The sequence below is a fragment of the Pipistrellus hanaki genome (assembly GCF_964339955.1).
Source record: "Pipistrellus hanaki genome assembly, chromosome: 6".
NCBI classification, from domain to species: domain Eukaryota; kingdom Metazoa; phylum Chordata; class Mammalia; order Chiroptera; family Vespertilionidae; genus Pipistrellus; species Pipistrellus hanaki.
This window is the reverse complement of record NC_140508.1, coordinates 81,423,369-81,446,473: the sequence shown is the minus strand read 5'-3', so window position 1 is coordinate 81,446,473 and position 23,105 is coordinate 81,423,369. Positions and strand designations below refer to the sequence as shown.

General features: G+C 36.9%; 1 protein-coding gene across 2 annotated transcripts in view; it reads right to left on the bottom strand.

Annotated features, from left to right (window-relative positions):
* The window catches only part of RALGAPB (Ral GTPase activating protein non-catalytic subunit beta), a 70,546-nt gene that overhangs the window by 20,906 nt on the left and 26,535 nt on the right, over positions 1-23,105 (bottom strand). The window contains exons 10-21 of one of the 2 annotated variants that reach the window (XM_084887984.1): positions 22,084-22,285; positions 18,987-19,154; positions 18,374-18,488; positions 17,843-17,990; positions 16,318-16,382; positions 15,062-15,191; positions 13,243-13,376; positions 10,981-11,163; positions 9,360-9,511; positions 4,545-4,732; positions 2,568-2,674; positions 671-823 (exon numbers count right to left, since the gene is read on the bottom strand). In XM_084887984.1, coding sequence (XP_084744110.1) covers positions 671-823; positions 2,568-2,674; positions 4,545-4,732; positions 9,360-9,511; positions 10,981-11,163; positions 13,243-13,376; positions 15,062-15,191; positions 16,318-16,382; positions 17,843-17,990; positions 18,374-18,488; positions 18,987-19,154; positions 22,084-22,285 — 1,745 coding nt within the window. The remainder of the gene's footprint in view (positions 1-670; positions 824-2,567; positions 2,675-4,544; positions 4,733-9,359; positions 9,512-10,980; positions 11,164-13,242; positions 13,377-15,061; positions 15,192-16,317; positions 16,383-17,842; positions 17,991-18,373; positions 18,489-18,986; positions 19,155-22,083; positions 22,286-23,105) is intronic. The other variant, XM_084887985.1, reaches the window with a different exon arrangement.

Sequence of the window (23,105 nt, the reverse complement as noted above, 5' to 3'; positions counted from 1 at the left end):
CCATTTCTGCCCTTCTCATCTCTCATGCCCTGACACACCTTTATCTCCGACTTCTTAAAATTCTTCTCCTTTGAACTAAAATATCAATTACTTAATCCAATTACTTATCTGAATTAATCTAAAGTCAAATACATTTTTCCTGTCTTCCCAAACCTGTCTTCTTCCTAATGCCCAGATTTCTATAAATGGTACCAATATTTTCAATTATAACGCAACTAAAACTCAAGCTCAAAAATCTAAAGTTCTTTGGCTCTTTTCCTTCCCTCATCAAGACAGCGTGGACCTACCTCTACAATACATTCCAATATTTTAACTTCCACTACCAATGAGATAGTCCTTCCTTTCTCCTGCCTGGATTGTCATCAGTTTCTGAATTGGTCTCCTTTCTCCAAATGTCTTCCACTAAAGTCTGATCATGTCACCACAAGATTGAAACCTCCATGAACCAGTCTATGCAGCCTAGTGACATCTCTCGAAGAGAAGCCAGTTCTGTTCAGTCAGCCACAATCTATACTTGTCTTACTATATAACCTCCTGGTTGACAGAGATCCAAATCATCTTATGAATCGCCTCTAGTAATATTAAAAAAAGGCAGTGTCTTAAGCCTGGAAGTTGTTTAAGAATGTTTCTAGTCATTCTCTTAACAACAGCTGACAATAATTTATCTTACTTCTTCAGTGACGATTTCATGCAAATCCGGAATGCTCAGATCTGCTTTCACAAAAGGAATCTTATCCACTTCTTCAGGAAACGGCCGATGTTTCACAGTATATTTAAATCCAACATTATTTTTAGGAACTGGACGAGGTTCAGGCACAAAAAGCTATTAAAAGAAAACAAATAACATTATGTTTATTATGTTTGGTGCCATCTATAATGATTTCCCTAATCTCTTAGATGCCTATGTTTCTCTAGGATTACATAATACAAGAACTCAGTAAGAATCTGCAATTACCTTTGATAAATAGCCTGTGTACTGGTGCACTCTGTTGTATATTTGTTAGATTGTTTATCAAATTATTATGGGTTTTGTGACTGATAAATGGGTTCTGTACCTCTACTGCCCAGGCCTGAATCTCTTGTGTTCATTTGGAAAACCAATGGGTGAGGCATTTCAGAGCTTAAGGCTCAAATTTTCTTCTTCCCCAAAACTTCTTAAATCATTCCATAGAATAAAGTACAAGTTTAGGTCCACTGGACAGCTCTACTTAGGGAGTGCAATTAGAATCTTCTTATAGTTTAACTGAAAGAGCATGGGCACCAAATCTAGGTCTTCATGGCTTTAAATCCCTACTGTTCAAATATACAAGCTGGGAGACTTGTTTTTATATCTAAAAAAGATGTAAGGACTAAATAAAAATGTATATGGCACATATTAAACCATCAATAAATTTTAGTTCCTTTCCTAACCTCCTTCCTTCTCAGTCTTGAATGCTTAAACACTACTGACAGAATGTGAGCCTCATGATGCTGCATGTGCTCCTCCCAGAGAGATAAGCACACCTCAGCCAACAAAGACATAAGATATTAAATGGTTTTAAGACACATACTCTAATTGCCCTTAAATGCTGGTGAAATTTCATTAAGTCATGTCTTACAGAATTTTTAGTAACTAAGTAAAAAATTACTATGTGCGGTATAAAAAAAATGATTCAAATTCTATTTAAGTATTATTGTGTACAGAAAGGAAAAAAAGACTGGAAGGAAATCTACTCAAATATTAATAGTGGCTATATACTTCAAAGAGGACACAAGTGATTTAAAATTTCTTTAATATCTGAACTTTCTAATTTTCTCCCATGAGCAAATTTTATTCACAAAATTACAAATGTTATAAAGAAAATAAACTGCACCCTAGCTGGTTTGGTCAGTGGATAGAGCAGACTGAAGGGTCCCAGGTTCGATTCTGGTCAAGGGCAGATGCCTGGGTTGTGGGCTCAATACCCAGTAGAGGGTGTGCAGGAGGCAGCCGATCAATGATTCTCTTTCATCATTGATGTTTCTCTCTCTCCCATTCTGAAACCAATAAAAATATATTTCTTAAAAAAAGAAAAGAAACTGTGCCTCCTGAAAATAAGATTTTATTCAATTATACAGCATATTAAAAAAACTATAGAGCACATTACTAATTATATAGGAATAAATCATTTGAAACAAGTCCTGTTACCAGGGAGATCAAAGGTCTAACCAAACTTCTCATATATGGCATGCACCTGAGTTTTATTATATTTATTTAACATTACGGGGGAGGGGGGGGCGGGGGGGATACAATTGTTCAGAACAGTTCTTAATTATAAGTGGATACCAGAATCACCTGGAAAGCTTTTCAAAAATACATCTGCCTTGAAGATGTCTTTAAAGAGTAATTAGTGAATCTAAAAGTCTAGGCTTCTAATATCATTCAGATGTAAAGCCCCTGACGAAGACCCTGGTTAGAGTAAAAAATATTTCTTTTTCTGTGGCTTTTGTGGGAACTTTTAAACCTTTAAATCATAGTGTGCATACATGCACACGTACATATCCACACACTCACTCTTAGTCACTTCCCTGTAACTTCTAATGGATACCTTCTGATTTGCTTTTGCTCCTCTGGGTAAAAGGCAAAGCTGTTGTGCCCACGCAAGTCTTCCAGACATTCCCCGAACCAGCACAGTGACGGAGGGGAAAAAATCATCTAGAATAAAATGATGTAAAAGGTTTTATTTCAGATAATCATTTAAAATACACCTGTTATCAACTGCAGAGCTTCTAATAATGCCCAACACAGTGTTTCCCAAACTTTCATCCTTTGTGTGCCACCTCTGTGGTTTCTCATATCCAAGTAGTCTTATTTTATATGAACCCCTCTTTTTCCTTTTTTTTTTTTTTAAAAGCTTAAATTTATTTTAAAAGGAAATTGTACACGTCCACTTTAAATAGAAAACCGTAGTTTTGGTGTGCTAATTAAAATACTAACTTCATCTCACATACCTCCAATGGTACGCATACACATTTTTGGGAAACACTGTCCTGGCCAATGTTGGGAATAACCCAAATGCAGGAAGAGAGACTAGACTGGTTGTGGCAGTGCTGCTACATTCACCCATGCTTTTGTGTACAACTGTCTGCCGAAGGCAGGCACTGTTCCATCCCACCGCAAGTTCAGGGGCAGGAAAAGGTAGGTAAAGAACTCAGGATGGACTTCCTGAGTAACCTAGATCCTTCTTCTTTTTTCCTTTCACACTTCTGGAATGGATAATTATTAAATCTATTCCAAATTAAAATCTCTGTGTCTTACCACAACACGATGAAAATCTATGATGATATTCATTTACCCCTGAACTTCAGGGAAATGTGTAATTTTTCATTTTTATGAATTTATAAGATCCTACTTATATATTCTCTCAAGAATTTTCATGGGACTCTAAGACCTGTTGGCCTTTGCGAAGATAAAAAGGCAAATCTTTAAATGAGAAAACCCTATCACTGAGGCAAGGATAACAAAGTGGTAGTGGGAGGTTCAGAAAATTTGGATTCTAGTTCTAGTCATACTTCTCAAGTGGACAAGCCTGTTTCTTCACCTGTATATAAGGGAACTGTACACTAGGTGATTCCCTGGGGCCCTGTATGCCCTCAGATTCTGTACCTTCACATTCCTTTACCTTTCCAGCAATAAGAGTCTCTCTGAGAACATGCTTCCTTTATATAATGGCTTTACATACATCAGGGAAAAAAATGTCTTTTCAGTAGTCTTGCTTACAGTGGTAATCACATACTTTGAGATGGTTTATATTTAGGGGAGGAAAACAGGAAACAGTGAATATTGTGTCCACAGAAAAATCTTAAAGGGTTTCCGAAAGGGCACTGACATGGTCAGATCTGTATCTGAAGATGAATACAATGGTAGCAGCAAGAAGGATGGATATAAGGGTAATAAATTTTGCAATTGGAAGGAGAGTGTATCAGACCAGATAGGAAACCACAGCAATAATCTAGGTAAGAAATAATAAGGCCCTGCAATTTGAATATACAGGGAGAGCAGTTTAATATGGAATAGATGGGGCCTTTAATAATTGCCCAACTCCAGAAGAGAAAAGAAACGAGCCGCTGGGGAAACTTAGAAACCAATTATATAAGGGAATAACAGAAAAAACCAGGCAAGACAAAGATGACTCTTCAAATTTCCACCTCTTAAGGTGATACCAGTGACTGAAATAGAACACTGTGGAGTGGGGCAGGATCTAAAGTTCAAGAAGAAAGGAAAAGTAATAATGATTTTTAAACACAGTAAAAAAACAATAACAGAAATGGCCCAATAAAATAAACATTTTATAAAACTATAGAGCTCTTCTCTGATTTTTCAGATACATATTCTATATAATATGTATATTCCATTTTCTGACCTTCCATTTTTCACTCACTGTTATCCCACAGCTAGACATCTTCTTGACAAATGCACAATTGCTCAGAATTTGCAGTCTTCCCTTCCCTGAAGGAAATAGCTTGCTCATACTGGTGGACATGATGACACAGCAGTGGAGAAAGCCCAAAGTGCTGAAACTTACTCTGTTCATTTCCAAGAGGCTGCTCCAGCATTGCCAGGATGACACTGTTATCCAAGACAAAGTACCGGAAGCTATGCTTGTTTATGGTTGGCAGCCTGGAGTATTTAATCAAAGTGGTCTCATTCACCAGACTACAAGGAGAGGCAGGACCACTGGGTGAAGGAAATGCGCCAAGCAACTGCATAATACTATGGAGAATACAAAAGATAACAGTTAATTCCCAAAGCAAAATCTTAAGTTTACCTCATGTATCAATGTGTCCTTCTGCACTTTTGATTTTAATTGACCCGGCCATGCTTCCACTTCACAGGTCAGATTTACTGCTTGTGGTGGATGCCTTCATGTGCTGTCCAGACTGCCGCCTCCACTGAAAGATTCACTCCCATAGTTGCAGGAAGATGGTGGTCACAACTTTCAGCTAATCCCTTTCCAGGAGGTGCCCTTGGCCAACAAGAACCACCTCACCTAAGATCACAGCTACCTCATGGGACAGTCCATATCCAATGAAGGGGTGATGCAGGGGTACAAAGTGTCAGCCCCCTTGCCCCAACTTCAGAGAACTCTGAAGGGCCAACTCAGTTCCAGTGAATATTACTTCCTTCACTCCCTCATAGGGGGTGATCCTGAGAGCACTTTCCAATAAACTTTTTTGCAAGTAAATTTCTCTCTCTGAGTTTGCTACCCAGGGAACCTAATCATAATCATACTTCCAAAGCAGCTAAAGATAAAGATACATTAAAAATTTTGTGTGTTTCAGCTTTCAAAATTATGCTAGCAAAAGCATTCTAGAGCTAGAAAAGGATAAACCAAATCCCCTCAACTTTTCAGATGAGGAAACTCTGGCTCAGAAGAGATAAGTGAACATTAAAAGAGCAGAGTAGATATTATCCTTTTTCCAGATAAGAAACTTGATGCATTAATAGTTACAATTTGCAAAACTGCTATAATTATCAAATGAGAATATATAAAAGAACTGATTTGGACATTAGAATTTAACTGATCAGGCCTTAACATTCAGAAATGTTTATATTCATAGAGATTTTTGCATTCATTCAACAAATAACATACATACCACTCACTTGTGCCAGGCACTGATCTAAACACTTCACACATTTTATTTAGTTACCATAGCAACCCTATGAGATAGATAGCACTATTATTCCCATTTTATAATGAAGAAATTGAATCACAGAGAGAATTTATCTTGTAATGAAAACGTAAGATTTTATCTTGCGGTCCTAGTATTATTACCTGACTCTTCATATGCAACTCATTTAGAAAGGTAAAATCCTCCCAACACCACTTTTATCATCTCAATCCTCAGCTTGAGTGGCATCTCCCTTTTTCTTTAATTCTAATTATTGAACTCAAACATTTCTGATAATGAAAGGCAACATTGCTCATATATTTTTTCCTTCTATTTTCTCTCTTCCTTAGAGGAGGACTAAGAATTTCAAGGACCAGGAAAATTTCATGATGGATCAAGCCTAAGGATTTTGGATTATAGATAACGTACCAGTAATGGGAACATGTGGCTTTGGTTTTCTAAAACGGGACAAAGATGGCTGTCACAAAGCATATGAATCGTGTGAGCTTGCTTGTGTTCTATGCAAGGTTCTAAGACATTATCAAATAGGTTGCTCACCAGGGAATAGGTTACTAAGATCAAATCTCACCAGCCTAACCACATTTTCTCTTCTTGATGGTGACTAAACTGGAAAGGCAGAGACGTATCTTGAAATCAAGACATGCGAGTATTTGAGTGTACCATGATAAACCTACAGATAAGATTTTAAAATACCTGTGAACCTGAAGGAAAATTTCCTATGATGTGCTTTGTGAGTTTACCTTCCTTCAATATTTTTATCAGTCTTTGATTAGGACACACAAGGTAGGCTCATTAAATCTGTAGTTGACCAAAAGTTGAGCTGCAGAGTTAATATATCAAAGCTGAAATCCAAAAGAATCATAAAGGACTAAAATAACTAACTAACTAACTAACTAAATAAATAAATAAATAAAGCAAACCTTGCAGGAAAAAAATTTCAGATTTAAATATAAAATTCTGTACATCCAAATGCCCTCAAACAGATAAAAGACTAAAGATTTTGCAGAATTAATGCAAATCAATAGGTTACCAAAAATCCAATGTAGTCTCCAAGTACATTTAAATGAAAATATAATATTTTGCAGTCTAAAATATCAGTTCACATCTAGCATATTATATTCAGCAAATGATCTTTAAGAAGTGCATAGTCAAACCTACACCATTCAAAGGAGAATGACCAGGATGACAAAGGTACTTGGTTCCCCTGTCATATAAAAAATAGTTGAAAGTACTGGCAGAAATGAATCAGAAAACGAACCTTGTCTTTCAGACATACTGTTTAGAAAAAAAACTTTGAATCAGAACCAATGAGCAGAAGTTAAAGTGGGAGAGATTTCAGTTCAATGTAAACATCAGGTTTTTAACAATTAAAATGAAATGGGTAAACTTGGGGGTCAGATATCCCAGAATCAGAAGCTAAATAACAAGTCTGTCTTAAAGCGACTTAAGCAGAGGGTCTGCTGAAATGACTCCCAAGAGCCCTAATTCTGGATTTATATTAGTACACCAAGGGGGGGCTGGAATACAAGCAGGCAATCTATATTCCATAATTGTCTACTGTGTGCTCAGCACTGAGCACGGTGTGAAGAACACTGGCATGTATCAAACATAACCAGGTATGAGATTCCGTGCTCTACAGCAGGGTCAGACTGAATGGGCATCCAGGAACAGAAAAGTCATCATGCAGAGGCAGAACAACCAAAGAAGGTCCCATGGAGGTAGCCAGATTTGAGGTGAGCACTGAACAATGAAAGATGTGGCCTAGAGAAGAGGGAAGTCCTGAAAACCAGGGGTGGTATATAAACAGATATGAGTTTGCCCTGTCACGGCCATGAGTGGCTTTCATGGCAAAACGGATGTGCTGGGAAAGATCAGACAGTTCAAGTGGGGAAAGAATAAGGAGATCCTTGAAAACCAGACCACATTCATTCACAGAATATTCAATTTTCTATCACTCCAGCAGTAGAATAAGAAGTTCAGCAATAGAATGCAAAATGAACCAGAAAGAGAAGAGATTGAAAACAGGAAAATCAGGCAAGAAGAAAGGGTCTCAACCAAGATGCTATCTGAGGTGAGAGGAAATGGAGGAAACACTTTTGAAAGTAAAGTTTATTGGACTCAGTCACTAGCTTCATATGGGGAATGACATATAAATAAGAAAAAAAGCCAAAGTTCTGTGTGTATAGCTGGAAAACAGCAGTGACAGGTACCTAAAGCTATAACTGTAAAGGAACAGAGAAATTTGGTTTTGGACACATTTCATGATGATAGCACCATCCAAGGCACTCTTCAAGATGGGAAACGAGAGATACTGTTGGAAAAGCTGCCAGGAGAGACGAGACTAGGTTCGAGAGTGGCATCCCAGGGCTTTCTTCTTTTATAATGCTTTTGAATCTATTTCTATTGGTACCTCAAGGGGGGAAAGCCATCCAGGCAATCTCAACTGTGGTCTTCTCTTGCAATGTTTATTATTTCTAGTACTCATTCATATTTTTCTGATTTTCAAGCTATTAGCCAAACCTTCACAAAGTCACTGAGAACCAGCATTAGCACAGTAACAGGACTAAAGTGAGCATACTTCTAAAACTACTGAATGCTCTAAGCCCATGAGAAACAGAAATAAATCCTATTTATTGTATGTAAGTTACCAACACACCACTGAACTCAAAAGATTCAGAGATCTTGGTAAGGGCTGATTTATGTGCCTATATTCAAGCATTCTTATCTACCACATTACTAAGCCCAAAATGAGCCAACCCAGACTGACTTGACATTGCTCCTTCCTGCTTTTATCTTTGTCTGGGTCTTCACCTACATTTATCCTGTGGTAAGCACCATCTTTCCATCTGTACTGATTCAACCTAATTTTCTCCACTTAGCTCTTCCTCACAGTTCATAAATGTGCCTAAACTGCCTTCTTTACATTCTTCTACTTTCATCACTTATCAGCCAAACACAAACTCTCTCAACTCTTTCTGCTACTTTTTACCAACCTATCTCCATTCCTTCACTACTAAAATACTGAACAGGAATCTTCTCTTGCTGACGTACCCAACCTGGAGTCTGGCTTACAGCTCAAACGTTACTAATCCTCTAAAAGTTAGGTCCAATGTCATTTTCCCCAGGAATCTTACTTCGATTTGCCCATATCTGGGAGTATTCATTTCCTCCTTCCAACTCCCCAGCATTTTATTTGCATTTCCTTCTCTTTGAGCACTTATTGTCTATGTAATAGTACAGCTACTTGTGTTTTATCTTTCCTTCCCTAGTGGATAAGAAGCTCTCTGAGGGTGGTAAATATGATTTTTCATTGTGATCCTATTACTAGTTCATAAAACTTGGATAAATGAATCTTTAATATATAATATAAATGGTGTAGCAGAGAATACAGACCACTGAGCTAGAAAGCAAGAAGCCTGACAGTGTGACCCAGACAGATCCTGTCTCTGGATGCAGCCATCAAGTCAGGACATGGGATTAAGCTCTCCCAAGATCCTTTCCAACTCTAATATGGTATGACCTGAATTAATGTCAATCAACATAGAAGAAAAAAAAAAGACATTTTATTTCCTAGTTTATTTCTGTAGAAAACGTATCCTAAAGTGGTTGTACCCTTAATGCTAAAAAACTGAGGAGGAGGAAAAACAAGGATTACAGCTAACCCCAATAAATTTCTAGGCATATTCCCTATGCAGTCATTTTCATACCATGTTAGGGTGGCTTCAGCAGCATCCTTTACCCTCATAGAAGCAGGGTTTGGCTCCTTATCTCCTTTGTACTTGACCTCTTGCTCACTGCTCTTGGACTTACTTCCAGAAATACCCAGTTCCACAATCTCCAGTACTTCCTTAAGACAGTCCTAGAAGCAGGAAAGGCAAATCAGTTTTGATAATACACCTATCTTATAAGACAAGGAAACATATCAACTGTTAATAGTGGTTATATTCTGGTAGTAAGGCTCTAGTTTCTTTCTCATTTTTTTTAATAGGTGTATATAAATTTCATAATTTTTTAAATAAATTTGAGTGTTCAGAGTTAAGATAGTAAGGAATGATAAATTCAATTCAATTTTATTAGTCATAGTTCTTGTAAAATTACCTCAGACTATATAAATCATTGAGAGCCCAATGAAAGAAATGTAACTGTAATCTATTAAACGTGGATGGTTTAAAACATGCTAGGTTACCCAAAGGGAAGTTCATCAGTTATTGACAGTTTTAAGCAATTTCTGGTATCATAACTTTAGAAGCCTTAATGAAAATGACTAAGATTTAATAAACAGAATTATTTTTAAACTGTATAAGGCTCTAAGTAAATATCCTCTATGCTTAATACTTCTTCTTTTATTTTCACTGTGAATTCACTCTAACTGCCTGCATCCCCATAAGAAAAATATTACACAGAATAATGTGCCCCCCAAAAAGCAGGGAAACATGTGTAAAATGAAATTTTTAGATACAAGCAACCTTTACAGACCAGCCTTGCTTTAGGTTGGCAGCCTGGCTATCAACTACCAAAGCGCCTTCTGGCCATCTCAAAGCTCTCACCCTTTTAAGAAAGAACATTCCCACCCTAGCCAGTTTGGCTCAGTGGATAGAGCATTGAGACAATGACTAAGGGACTCAGGTTCAATTCTGGTCAAGGGCAGGTACCTCAATTGTAGGCTTGATCCCTGACCATGGTCAGAGCATGTGTGGGAGGCAACCTATTGATGCGTCTCTCTCACATTGATGTTTTTGTCTCTCTGTGGCCCCCCCCCCCCCCCCACTCTCTCCAAAAATCATTGGGAAAATATCCTTAGGAAAGGATTTAAAAAAAAAAAAAAAAAAAAAGAACAACTCAAGTAAATGAGTCAAGTCCTCATCTTTTTAAAAAATATATTTTATTGGTTTTTTGTTTGTTTGTTTGTTTTGTTTTTTTTTTACAGAGAGGAAGGGAGAGCCAGAAACACTGATGAGAGAGAAATATCAATCAGCTGCCTCCTGCACACCCCCCACTGGGGATGTGCCTACAACCAAGGTACTTGCCCTTGACCAGAATCGAACCTGGGACCCTTGAGTCCGCAGGCCGACACTCTATCCACTGAGCCAAACCGGTCAGGGCAAGTCCTCATGTTTTAATAGAATTTCCCTATGGGTTCATTTGCAACCAAATATATGTATGACAGTTTTTGAATTGTGCTCAAAAGAATAAGTGTTCTGAAATATAACAAGTATATTCAGTTTAAAGTATGCAATATAGTACTTACATTTACATAATCTCTTTTTAAAGATATTTTCCCAACCTACATTTTATTTCTATTTACTGTTTAAGATATAGCAAACTAACCTTTTCATCAAGCATATCAGGATGCTCTGTCAGCCAGACACAGAGACACTGAAAAGCTGCCACTATCATGGAGTGCAGGTCCCGGGAGTGATGAGGAGCTGGCCGACTACATTGGTACACAATGTAGCTGCACACAGAACTGATGGCTCGCTTCCGGTCTCCGGAATCAACCATCACCTTCACCTGAGCATATTCATATGAGGAACACAGTTAGCCAGAAACCATGAAACCAATTTTAAAGCATCTGTACTGAGGCCTGGCCTTTCTGAGAATCTAACACACCACAGGAAACCTTGCTTCTAAAACATTATTTATATAGGAAATCAGACTATTTCAGAGGTATTATAATACTCTAAATAAAAACAGAGGGCATTTTTAAATCTTAAAATAGTACTTCATTTTAATATATTTTTTCATGCCCTAAAACCTAAACTCTTAGGATGCATCTACTCACCATTGCCAGAGATCAAAAGAATAGCTAGCAATAGAACATGTACACCTTTTTTGAACCCTCTAATCCAATCCCACAATGATGTTCTAGGGGCTACAAAGTCTATGCAGCTGTCCAGAGGTATAATCAATATACAGTAATCTAGACATATTTAAAGTGTACACTTTAGTAAATTTTGGCTTAAGTATGTATCTGTGAACTATCACCACAATCAAGATAGTGGATATATCCATCATCCCCAAAATCTCATGTAGTTTGTAATCCTTCCTCCGGCTCCTTTTATCCTCCTCTCTAGATGACTGCTGATCTGCTGTCACTAAAAGTTAACTAGCATAATTATTTTAAGATTTATCCACAATGTCACAGGAAACAGTGCCTTGCCCTCAAAGACAGTGTGGTCCTGCAAGTCTCATGAATGAATAGTCTTACTTTCTACATCAGTAACTGTTCCTCACAACACTATGGCCATTACACCCATCTCTGAAAATCTTTGAGGTAATCTCTAAGTGGTGGTAAGAACACCTTAGGTTTTCTAGCCCATTTTGTTTCTCAGGACTTAGGTAAATCACAACCTTTACCACCTGTCCCCACATCTGTAAAACAAGGGTATGAATTTTATCATCTCAGACAGTATCTGCATATCACCCTTTTGTTCACAAAGTGTTTTACATATTTCCTCTCGTTTCATTTGATCTTTACAACAGAAGGAATTATTATTCACAAGATAGTCCTGCCGGTTTTACATAAAAGAAAGCACTTAGATGATGAGTGAGGATGTGGAAAAACTAGAACCCCATACATCTCTGTGGAAAACCATTTGGCAGCTCCCCAAAAAGTTAAATACAGAATTACCATATAACCCAGGAATTCAACTACCAGGTATATACCCAACATAACTGAAAATTGGTATTCAAACAAATGAATGTACATGCATGTTCATAGCAGCACTATTCATAATAGCTCAAATGTGCCTCAACAAATGAGTGAGTAGACAAACTGGTACATATAAATACAATGGAATATTATGCAGCCGTAAAGGAAATGAAATTCTAGCATATTCTATAACATAAATGAACCTCAAAAACATGTTAAGTAAAAGAGGCCAGGCACAAAAGATCACATATTGTGTGATTTAATTTATTTGAAGTGTCCAGAACAGGTAAATCCATAGAGGCTGGTGGTCACCAGAGATTGTGGAGAGGGGAGCCCAGAAAGCAAATGCTGCTGAGTGTGGATTTTCTTCTGGGGGTGATGAAAGTGTTTTGGAACTAGATAGAGGTGGCGGTTAAACATTACAAATGTACTAAACAGCCACTTAATTCTTCAGCTTCCAATTGTTAATTTTATAAATTTCACTTCAATAAAAAAGAAAATACTTAGAGAAGTGCAAATGGCCACCCAACTCTAAGGTTCCACAAAATTGAATAGCTGTGAAAGTAAAAGTCTAGCCAGTTTTCACCTGTCTCTGATAATGGAAGATGGAAGAGTTACAGTCCAAAATGACATATTTTAGAAGAATCACTCTTCCTTTACCAAATCTGTATTTATTAAAATTAAGTGATCCTATTCTATAATGGCACAAAATGCCACGCTGCAGATTTTAAAACAGTATAAAAAATACTAAGTAAAAAAAAAGTGAAGTTCATTTTGTAAAATCTCACTTGGAGGCTCACTCTTGCACACTCTGAATATAAACTATGTTTGAGTATAAACCAACACTGTGATACCCACACTCAAGGCGTCAGGATATACAGAAAACAGAGCCATGGTCCTAGCCTGCTGGGCTAACATAAAAGGACTGTCCTTCTCACCTTTGCCAAGCCAGAGAGGAGCTCCAGAGCTGCCAATGATATGCTCATGTCTGGTCGCCACTGGGAGTTGAGTCTTTGGGTGACGAGATGAATGCTGCGAATCAGTAGCCCAGCAGCTGAATCTGTATTAAGAGCTAGGATATAACCCCAATGCCACACCCCACAGGGAGGGAAAACAACTAAGCATTAGTAACGAGAAGCATAGCATTCCATCAGGCACAGACCAAGCAGCCACAGTGAGCACGATGGGCACCCACACAGTGCTAGGCTCCCCGCCCCACTGGCCTGACTGAAAAACAGTGCACAGGGCACACACTGGACAAGAGCAGCTTCTAGTTCCCAGATCAGGTACTTTCATATAGACATCCACTGGGATTTAGTAATTTCAATATCATTCTTATAACAATATAAAATTTTAAATTTCTACATTAACTCACAGAGTTACTTTTTCAAAAACAAAACAAAACAATGAAAGGCTATCAATTATTTCCTTGAAATTTTATATAGAGGGAAAAATTCAAATCTCAGAATCTTCTCAGACACTGGGGAATTATCCTAAAGCAGCTACTAAAATTATTTTCAGGGGTTAAGCAATCAAAAATCACATGCATTTGCTTTTTAAACACATTGTTAACATTTAACTCAAGAATACTTTGACACTTCTAAAAAAATTAAATAACCAAGTGATTGTGTTTTTATTTGGCCTCCAATTCTATATTTAAAAGCAACTACTACTAAGCTGATAATAAATTAAATTGAATTAAATTGATAAAGGAAGCTTTAGGGACATTATACCTGTCGATCCTATCAGAAAGTGGGCAGTGACAACAGAAAAAGGAATGATCATTAAAGAGACACATTCATGCGACACTAACACAAATCTGGATTTCTTAGTAAAAAATATTTTACAACATTACAAGCAGACTTCACTAACACCGGTTCAAAATGCTGAAACAAATAGTAACCACTTCAAACACTTATATTAGAACACATACAATGCAAAAATTTATTTAGTGTCAAAGTGTTTTAGAAAGCATGAAAAATAAATAATTTTTCACCTATAATAATCTTAAACCCATGAGCATAATGAGTAAGACAACAATTTAAATGTAGTATTTAAATGTGTTTACTATCTACGTAATGCCTTATATCTGACATGCTCAAGGATACTTATGATTAAAAAATTAAACTCACATCTAAGGATCTAAATTTCATTCCAATCTAGTTAGATTAACACAGATTCAAAACACTATTATTTGTGTATAAAAACATAAAGGCACCCATAAACTCCGAGAACCACAAAGTAATTGTCCAGGGCAAAGGACACCACTGAATAGGAGTTTCTTCTGGCAACTATTTCCTTACTCTTACTTAAAATTTGTGACTGAGAAATCTAGCCAGATATATAGTAAGGTATATAGGTTTCAAGTACAAAGGCAGAGATTTTCCTCTGGATTCCCATCTCATGTATTTCCCACCACACATCCTTAATACACTGCAATAACTGATGTACTGGCTGACTCTGCCACATCCTATTTGACTCTGTGTTACCAATATCTGGTACAGAATTTAGAAATGTTTCCTGACCACCCATTATAATCATTTATAAAATCTAAAACTACCCAGAATCTAACTACTAAAAGTTACAGAGTTAAATTTATAAGATTCGCATTTTCTTAATCTTTATACTAACAGCCTATATACTATGCTTAAATACATAAAGTATGATCATAAAAATATTTTGCTAGTTTGTTTTATAATCTAGACATTAAAAGTTATTCTAGAAACTTTGGATTTCACAAAAACAAGCATGGCTTACCATAATCTCTTAGGAGAGCTTGAGCAGGTCTTTCACTATCAGGAGTTGTGGGCTCTGTGCTTCCACCACTTGCTGAACTAATACCACTGTTAGTGCGACTATGACTCTTCAGGTTATTTTCTCCACCACCCTAGTCAAATAAAAATGAACCAAATATTTTAGGGCTATGGCCATAGTTTACTAGTACAAATAGAGGTCAATCATTAAAAGCCATACTGATAAAATGAATGTGCCAACTAAATAGCACAAACTGATACACAGATAAAAAGTGGCAAGGGATTAAAACTGCTGTAATATTTTTGCATAGACACTATCTACTGAAAGTTTATGAAGAGTCTGATGATTACAGGTGCCTATTCTTGGGTCGTCTTTGGTGCTATTTACAAAGGGCCAGTCAAGGACCTTTTTCATCTTCACTAGCTAAATACTCCGCATTGTTCAAGAAATACCCTAGTGCCTCCCAAGCAAAACTTCAGATCAGGAATACAATCTTAAAAAAAACACACAAACAAACAGTAACTCTCAAATGTAGTTATACCATAAAATACAAAAATAAATATACTATGGTTAAAGATTTCCCTCATTTTTTCCATGTAAACACAATTCATTATATCCAGATCAGTTTATTATTATTAGCCACCTAATGGGACATGAATATGATATCCTTAATAATAATTTGATCACCCACCCTACATCCACATTCTAGTGTATTCTATTAATTTATCCACTCCACTGCCTCTACTCCAGGTATAGAAATCACATATCTTGGAGACAGAAGCAGGGGACACGAGCAGAATCCGGAAAACTTTTTAAAGCTAGGAGCATTCGTGCTCTGGGGAGCCTTCAAACTTTGATCTAGAGGGCCTTGCAAGAGCTGATGAGATGAGAGTCAACTAGCTGCTTGCTGACAGCCAGCACTGTATCTACAGGGATAGAAGAAATTACGGAGTAGGGGGCCTTTTCTAGATTATTCAAGCCAATTCACCAGCACAGTAGAAGTTAAGAGCTTTAAGCAATAAAGACTGAGTTTGCTGGAATTTCTCTCAGGCAGTATCTCTCAGGAACCTGAGATATAGTTGATGAGGTACTGAAAGGTAAGAAGCCTCAAAATATCTGATATTTCAAAATAGAATCCTTCTGCAACAATAAGCTGAATTTACAAATAAATGCCTTTAAAAATCACGAGGACAGATATTTGAGAATGAAATTTAATCAGAAGTTGTTAGTTTCTGACAGATTACAAGTGGTAATCTTACCATTTCCATTTGGCAACCAATGGCTTCTAAAAGTGCTGAATCTTGAACGATATTTAACATTGCTCCTGCAAGAGCAAAAAACAAACAAACAAAAAAACAGCATTTTATTTAAATACATGACAAGAATACTAAAATAACTCAATTAATAGCAGAAATATGATTTTTAATGGAGCGTTCCTGAAATTTCCATAAAGTTACCAATAAATCTGTTGACTGATCAGAAAAGATACTCCATGAAAATGCTCTAATTCTGATCTGTCCCCAAAGTTTTAAAACATTTTTCTAAAATAAATTTGAAGGTCAAACTTGTTTTATATAAAAATGACCATTATCAGATATTTTTTAATGAAAGACCAACCATTAACATCTCAATTTCAGGGCTTGCCCATGGCTACATATGCTGAAGGCAAGGTGCCTTCAAAATATAATGTATTTATCATCAAGGAACTCAAAGCCCTAGAAAGGCTAGGACAGAAACAAGATGGTGAGCCTAGCATACTGCTTTCTCATCCCAGTGAGAGAGTACTCTTGTCCACAATGAATAAAGACAGAACAGACACAGCTTTGCCAATCTATGGCAAGAATGCTAATTGATTCTTCCTTGGAATGTATAAGTGAGTTCTTTAGAACAAGGGGAAAGCAAAACTAAATACTCTAACCAACCACAGAAATTATCTGATTTCAAGTGATATGTTATTTGAATAACTTAAAACAGAGAACCATACAAGTTAAAGGGTCTTTCAAATTGAGATTTAACCTTTGTTCCTTCAACTCCTTTCCAAAAATGAAAGGATTTACTCTTCTCTATTGATCTCACCTTCACACTATATAACATAGTATCCTTCCTGAGCACTAACTCCAACCACTACTGTCATCATTTCTGCCTATTCAAATTCTTCCCTATTGGCTTGTTTAGATGAATGCCAGAAAGCACAGTAAGGAAGAGTTGCAATAATCAAGTTGAGAATAATGAGGATTTAAAATGAGTAATGAGGACTTAAAATATGCCAGTGGCCATAGTGATGAGGAGCCATTTAAGAGGCAAGCAATATGACTAGGAGATAATAGGAAACAATAAGGAAAAAGGGAGGAAGCACAGCTACTCTTCATGTTCCTCTTGGCAGAGTTCTGACACAGCTTCCAGAATTACACACACCTCAAAATACTTTCATATGCACGCAATGGGCAAAAGGAAGAGACAGAAAGGGGAGGAAAGGAAACAGAAGAAAGGAGAGGGAAAGAGAAGAGGGTAGAGAGAGGAGAGGAGGACAAGATAGAAAGAGAAAAACAAAAAACACAGATAAAACTAAGCAAAAATGACTTACCAAGACAACCAAATGCCCTTCTCACCTCATCTCACTCCTTTACATTTTTCACATATAAAAGCAAACAAATTCTGCTTCTGATTCAGAATAAGTAGAGCTATATTAGACTTAGCCTCCCATCACCAACCACTGCTTCCTCAGCATGTCTGGGTCAAAATTATCTGGTTTTTCACTTACAAAAACAATATATGAACACAAACCTAATATCATTTGAGTGTTGTTGGGGTCTGTTTCCGTTTGCAAGGCACCTATTAGTATATTCACAAGTCTCAACTTCAAGGACAAAAAAGTTATTGGTTTATCAAAAGAAGAGCTGTCATCATTACTAAACTTTCCTTCCAGAACCACCTACGGAAGAAACAAATAATATTTAACATTAATTGCTGTGGCACACTATGCCCTTGTAAAAACTGATACAGTGGACAAAGAGCAGATCAGTCTAACAAACAAGGCTTTTAGTCTGACTGATATTAGCCACGGTGCTAGGTCTGTTGCTAACTCAACAGCATACTACGTTAGCAGATGTCACCAGTCTATCACCCCTTGAAATGGTAGGTGAGGCACGCTCGCTAACAGAAGAAATTTCCACAACGTATCAACTCTTTTGATTCACTAAAGTTCTTTTAAAAATGTTTTTAAAAGCTCCTGTTCCATTTTTAAAAAATAATTTGACTTGAATTTGCACACAAAACAGAACACAGAATATTTTTAAAAATTTAATAAAATATTACCTCAGATTTGACTGTGCCAAAGTGATGAGGGAGGGGTAACAAAGAAAGCAGAATATTAATGGAAGATCTTCTTAATTCTGTTGGATTTACATAGTTTTTGAATTTGGAGAGTTCTCTGAAAAAAAAAATTGCTATTAGTATTTCCAAACTAAAGTATGTTTTTAGCTATTGCCAAATATACATTAAGCCAATTTTTCACAAATACAAGCACTGGGTCTGGTTTCATAAAGAATGCAGTACCTACTTTCCACTGAGTTTATATTTTATAATGTGTGTGTCCATTTTAAACTGCTGTTACAGAATTAAACTAGAATCTGATTGTCTGATTTTAAATGTAAGGCCTACTCTACAATATTTAGGACTTCTAGGCTGGGGTTGCTCTTCCGCCTCCAAACCAGGCCACGAAAGATTAAACATGCCCATGGACAAATCTGAACTGAAGGAGCTCAGGGATGAGGTGGGTCTGGACATTCTATACTCATTTAATGTGGCCTGAATCTCCTTAGGCTATGAAGACAACTGGACATGATAAACTAGGAAACTGGGGAGGAACCACCAAAACAGACCAGGCCAAACCCAACAAATGATATGCTAATATAGAATGACAACTTACCTGTCAGGCAAAATGGTTTCAAGAGCTGAAATAAAGTAAGGAACCACAACATCAATCCCTTTCAAGTCACAGCAGAACAAAGGAGGGGAGTTTAGAATAACGCTGGCCAAGACAGGATGGCACACATAATCATTTATCTGCAAACCTTGAATTAAAAGCATGTAAAATCTAGGAAAGCAAGAAAAAAATTTTAAACAAACTGCTGGTCAGTTGTTTCCATAACTATTAATATTTTCTACAAACTCACCCTAAAGTCTTTTTGCACTATTCACTACTTCTAACCTTTAAAGGTATGACTGAAGTTAGAACAATTCTGAATAAAAAACACTAAGAACCAAGTTATCTTTCCTAATTAAAAAAATTATTGTTTATTATACCTTTTAAAGCCTTACAACTCAAATTTACAGGTGCCTACAAATAAAACAACCAAAGCAAAGCAAATGACTGCATAATTATCAATAAATTGGAGGAAATACTGTATTGAAAAATGAGCCTTTTTCTCTGTGACCCATAATTTTGGTAAAGACAAAGAAAGAAACCTCATTCAATCCTGCATTCATCATAATATGATACAAGACTCCGTATAGGAATATACCTAAAGTATACCTTACATTGAGTATACCTTACTTTTAACCTGCTCCTCTAACTTGCAATCAATTAAGCATTCAATCTTCCATCATTCAAGAGCAACTATACTGGTATACTCTTCTACCACTATGCCACACCTTTTCCTCTCTGCAAAACTCTTCCAAAACAGTTTCCCCACCTCCTGATCATTGCTCAACACATTTCAACCCATCCTTTCTCCCTAGAACCAAACTAAAACCATATTAGCAAATAAACAAAGGCCTCTTGATTGCTAAAACCAGAAGACATGTCTAAGTCTTAACTGACTCTGCCTTTTAAAGCACTCAAACCTCTGATTACTCGCTTCTCTACTTATTCTTCTGACCTGTGGTTATTGCCTTTAATAAATTCTCTTACTCCACCTGCCTTCCAGTCATGCTGTTCCTCAGACTGCCAACCTTAGATAATTTTCTAAGCTGTCTCTCCCCTAGCCTGGTTTTAAACACTACTTAAGCCACTGAATATAATCAACTCAGTGTCTACCCCATACCTCCCACCTGAGCTCAAGAGCCAAAAGTATACTGGATACCTGAGGGCAAGACATGTCTATTGATGTACTCCAGTAATCCTTGTGCAGTGTATGGTGTAAATACTTGTTGATAAAACACCTCAAAGGCACTTCAAAATCAAAACTAAGCTCATCATTGGCCCCCTCACAAATCTGCTCTTTTGGTTGGTCCCATCCGGTCTTATGGACCTGACAGAAAGCCATGGCCATAACCTGCTTCCTTCCTGCTGCTGCCACCATTTGTGTAATCTCCCCAACCAATATTCTCCCTCCTGAGAAATGTTCCCCCTCCCACACAAGGAGTGCCAGCATTCCATGCGACTCACTCCCACAGCTATAGATGTCTAGACCAGAGGTAGACACCTGATTAATCAGACTCTCTTTCTCAGGAATTTGAAATTAGGATTTAGAGATGCTAACTGGCCCTGCTGGTCACCTAGACAAAGGACGGGAAACAGAACTTAGAAGAATACTGCGATATAAGAAAATGATCTGCAGAGAACAATGAAGCAGTTCTTGAAGACCATAAAGACAGAAAATTCAGAAAGGAGAAAAACCCATTTTGGTCCTTGAACACTTTCTAGATGCTGGTTCCTGCCTGTTATGAGGCACTGCTGCATTTCCAGACCTTAGAATGTATTAAATAGCACTACTTTATCATAAATGATTTTCCTTTTGCTTAAGTCATATTGAGAGCCTATTAAGATACTCCTAAAACTAAGAGCCCATGAAGATGCTCCTGCCCTAATCAGTTTGGCTCAGTGGATAGAGCATCAGCCTGTGGACTGAAAGGTCCCAGGTTCGATTCCAGTCAAGGACATGTACCTTGGTTGCTGGCATGCACCCAATAGGAGGTGTGTAGGAGGCAGCTGATTGATGTTTCTCTCTCAGTGATGTTTCTAACTCGCTATCCCTTTCCCTAACCCTTTTTTCTCTGTAAAAAAAAAATCAATAAAATATATTTAAAAAAAAGATACTCCGGATTAGTATCCTGAATATACCATTCTGTTTTATATCTATATGCTTTGTTCCCTCTGTTAGTCCATCTAAACCTCTCTCCTAAGAACCTAGCAGATACACAGACACCTGAATGCTCTTGTTGATATTAACGTGACTTCAGCAGCTGTGCGAATAATTAGTTGAGACAGGCAATAAAAATAGGCCATTTCAAGTTAATTTCATAAAAATGTAAAAGACCTAAAGTGTCATGGTTGGGACAAAGTGGAGAGAATAGAAAGAGCATTAAGTAGCAGGAAGGCAGGAGCTGGTTGACGAACAAAAGATATACCCGAAAAGAAGTGGAGTCTAAAATGACTTCTAGTTTCTGGCATGAGCAACTAACTGAATGGATGGCAGAGCCATTCACAAAAATTTGTTGAAGTCATAAATTTGGATAAGATGACCTTACCCAACTTGCTCATACTACTCATCTTTTTTTTTTTTTAACTCCCAGCACAATCTTTCAATCCTCTGTAACTCTTTTGTGAACCTCCAGGGTAAGTGAATGCTGCTTCTTCCTTTGAATGGTGACAGCACCTTGTGCTTTTCTCCTACCAACTTCCTATTACTACTGGATCATTGTAACTTCTGTAACTGGCTTTGCTCACTCGAGAAATTAAGCTCCACTGTAGATGGTTCATAGACGTCTATGAACCATCTACAGTGTCTAGTATTGTGCTAAAATTAATTTAAAAATTAGCATAATCCTTCCAAATCTCTCCATAATTATAAGTCAGCTAAAATAGAATAATAGTTCTAAAATTAAAAGGATCTTAAGGGCCTTTACCAAATCTAATAAGGCAAGTAAAAATTAAAGATTTCAAGCAAAATTTTGATTACTTACTGACATTTTCAGGTATTTCAAGCCAACATTTACTTATCAATTCAGCCTATCAAGGCATGCTACAATACAGTTTCACTACCCAAACTACATAAACGAAAAAATAAAAAAAATTCTAAGACCTGGATAAATAAGCTGGCAGAATCTCTTCTCCAGTCTTCTTGCTACAAAAAATCCTACACAGTGTCCCACAAGCCTCAGCTCTTCCTGCTTCATAGTTATCAGGAAATTCACTTGCATCAAACATAGGATTGGAAACCATGGTGTCTGTAGACATTTGTGACCCCTTCCGTCGAAACTCCATGCTAGCTTGTGTTGTAATGGCTGGGGAGAGAAAAGGAGGGTTTTATTATATTTGTCAATATGCAAGTAGGCTCATGGGACCCTGGACACAAAGATCAAATGTTGGTGTCATTAAATAGCTACTTGAATAAAATCCAATAATTCTTTTATTTAGCAACTATGTCTTAATTTTTTTAAGGGCTCTCTGTAATCTTCTTGGAAAATGGGTAACATTCATCTATAGTGGTATTGTCAGTTTAACAAATTCTACTAGAAGTATTTTCCAACTGAATTTTCAATCATCAGAGTACATTTGTATATATCTGTACTCAGATACAGATACATAACATAGAATTTGGCTTTTCTATTACTTATTCTGTTTTTAATTTCCTATAGAAAGATGCTTAAACATTAAGACAAATAGCTACTGCAATTTCCACATTACCCCAGACAAACATCATTACTGAATGGGCAATCCCATGCCAGTCTCTATATTTTAGGGAGAGGGCAAAGTAAGGATGAGTAATGGGTAGGAAGAAAGAGCATTCCCACCACCCACCCAACTCCAAAACACACACCAAAGAATCGCCCAACCAAGCAAAATGAGAATGAATTTTAACAACCACAGACAGCAGATAACTGGAGGTTGATAAATCAGAAAATCGATTGGTAAGAAAGATTATCATGGATGGTCATTCATTGTCACTGAAACAGAAGCCCTTCGAAAGTTGCTTTTATTTTCAATAAAAGATTTCACAGTGTATTGAAAACCACTCTGAAATCTTTTATCACTCTACATGAAATGTTTAAATTATTTGGTAATATTTTTAATAGAATGCAGAGTCAAGTAAAAATCTTTATG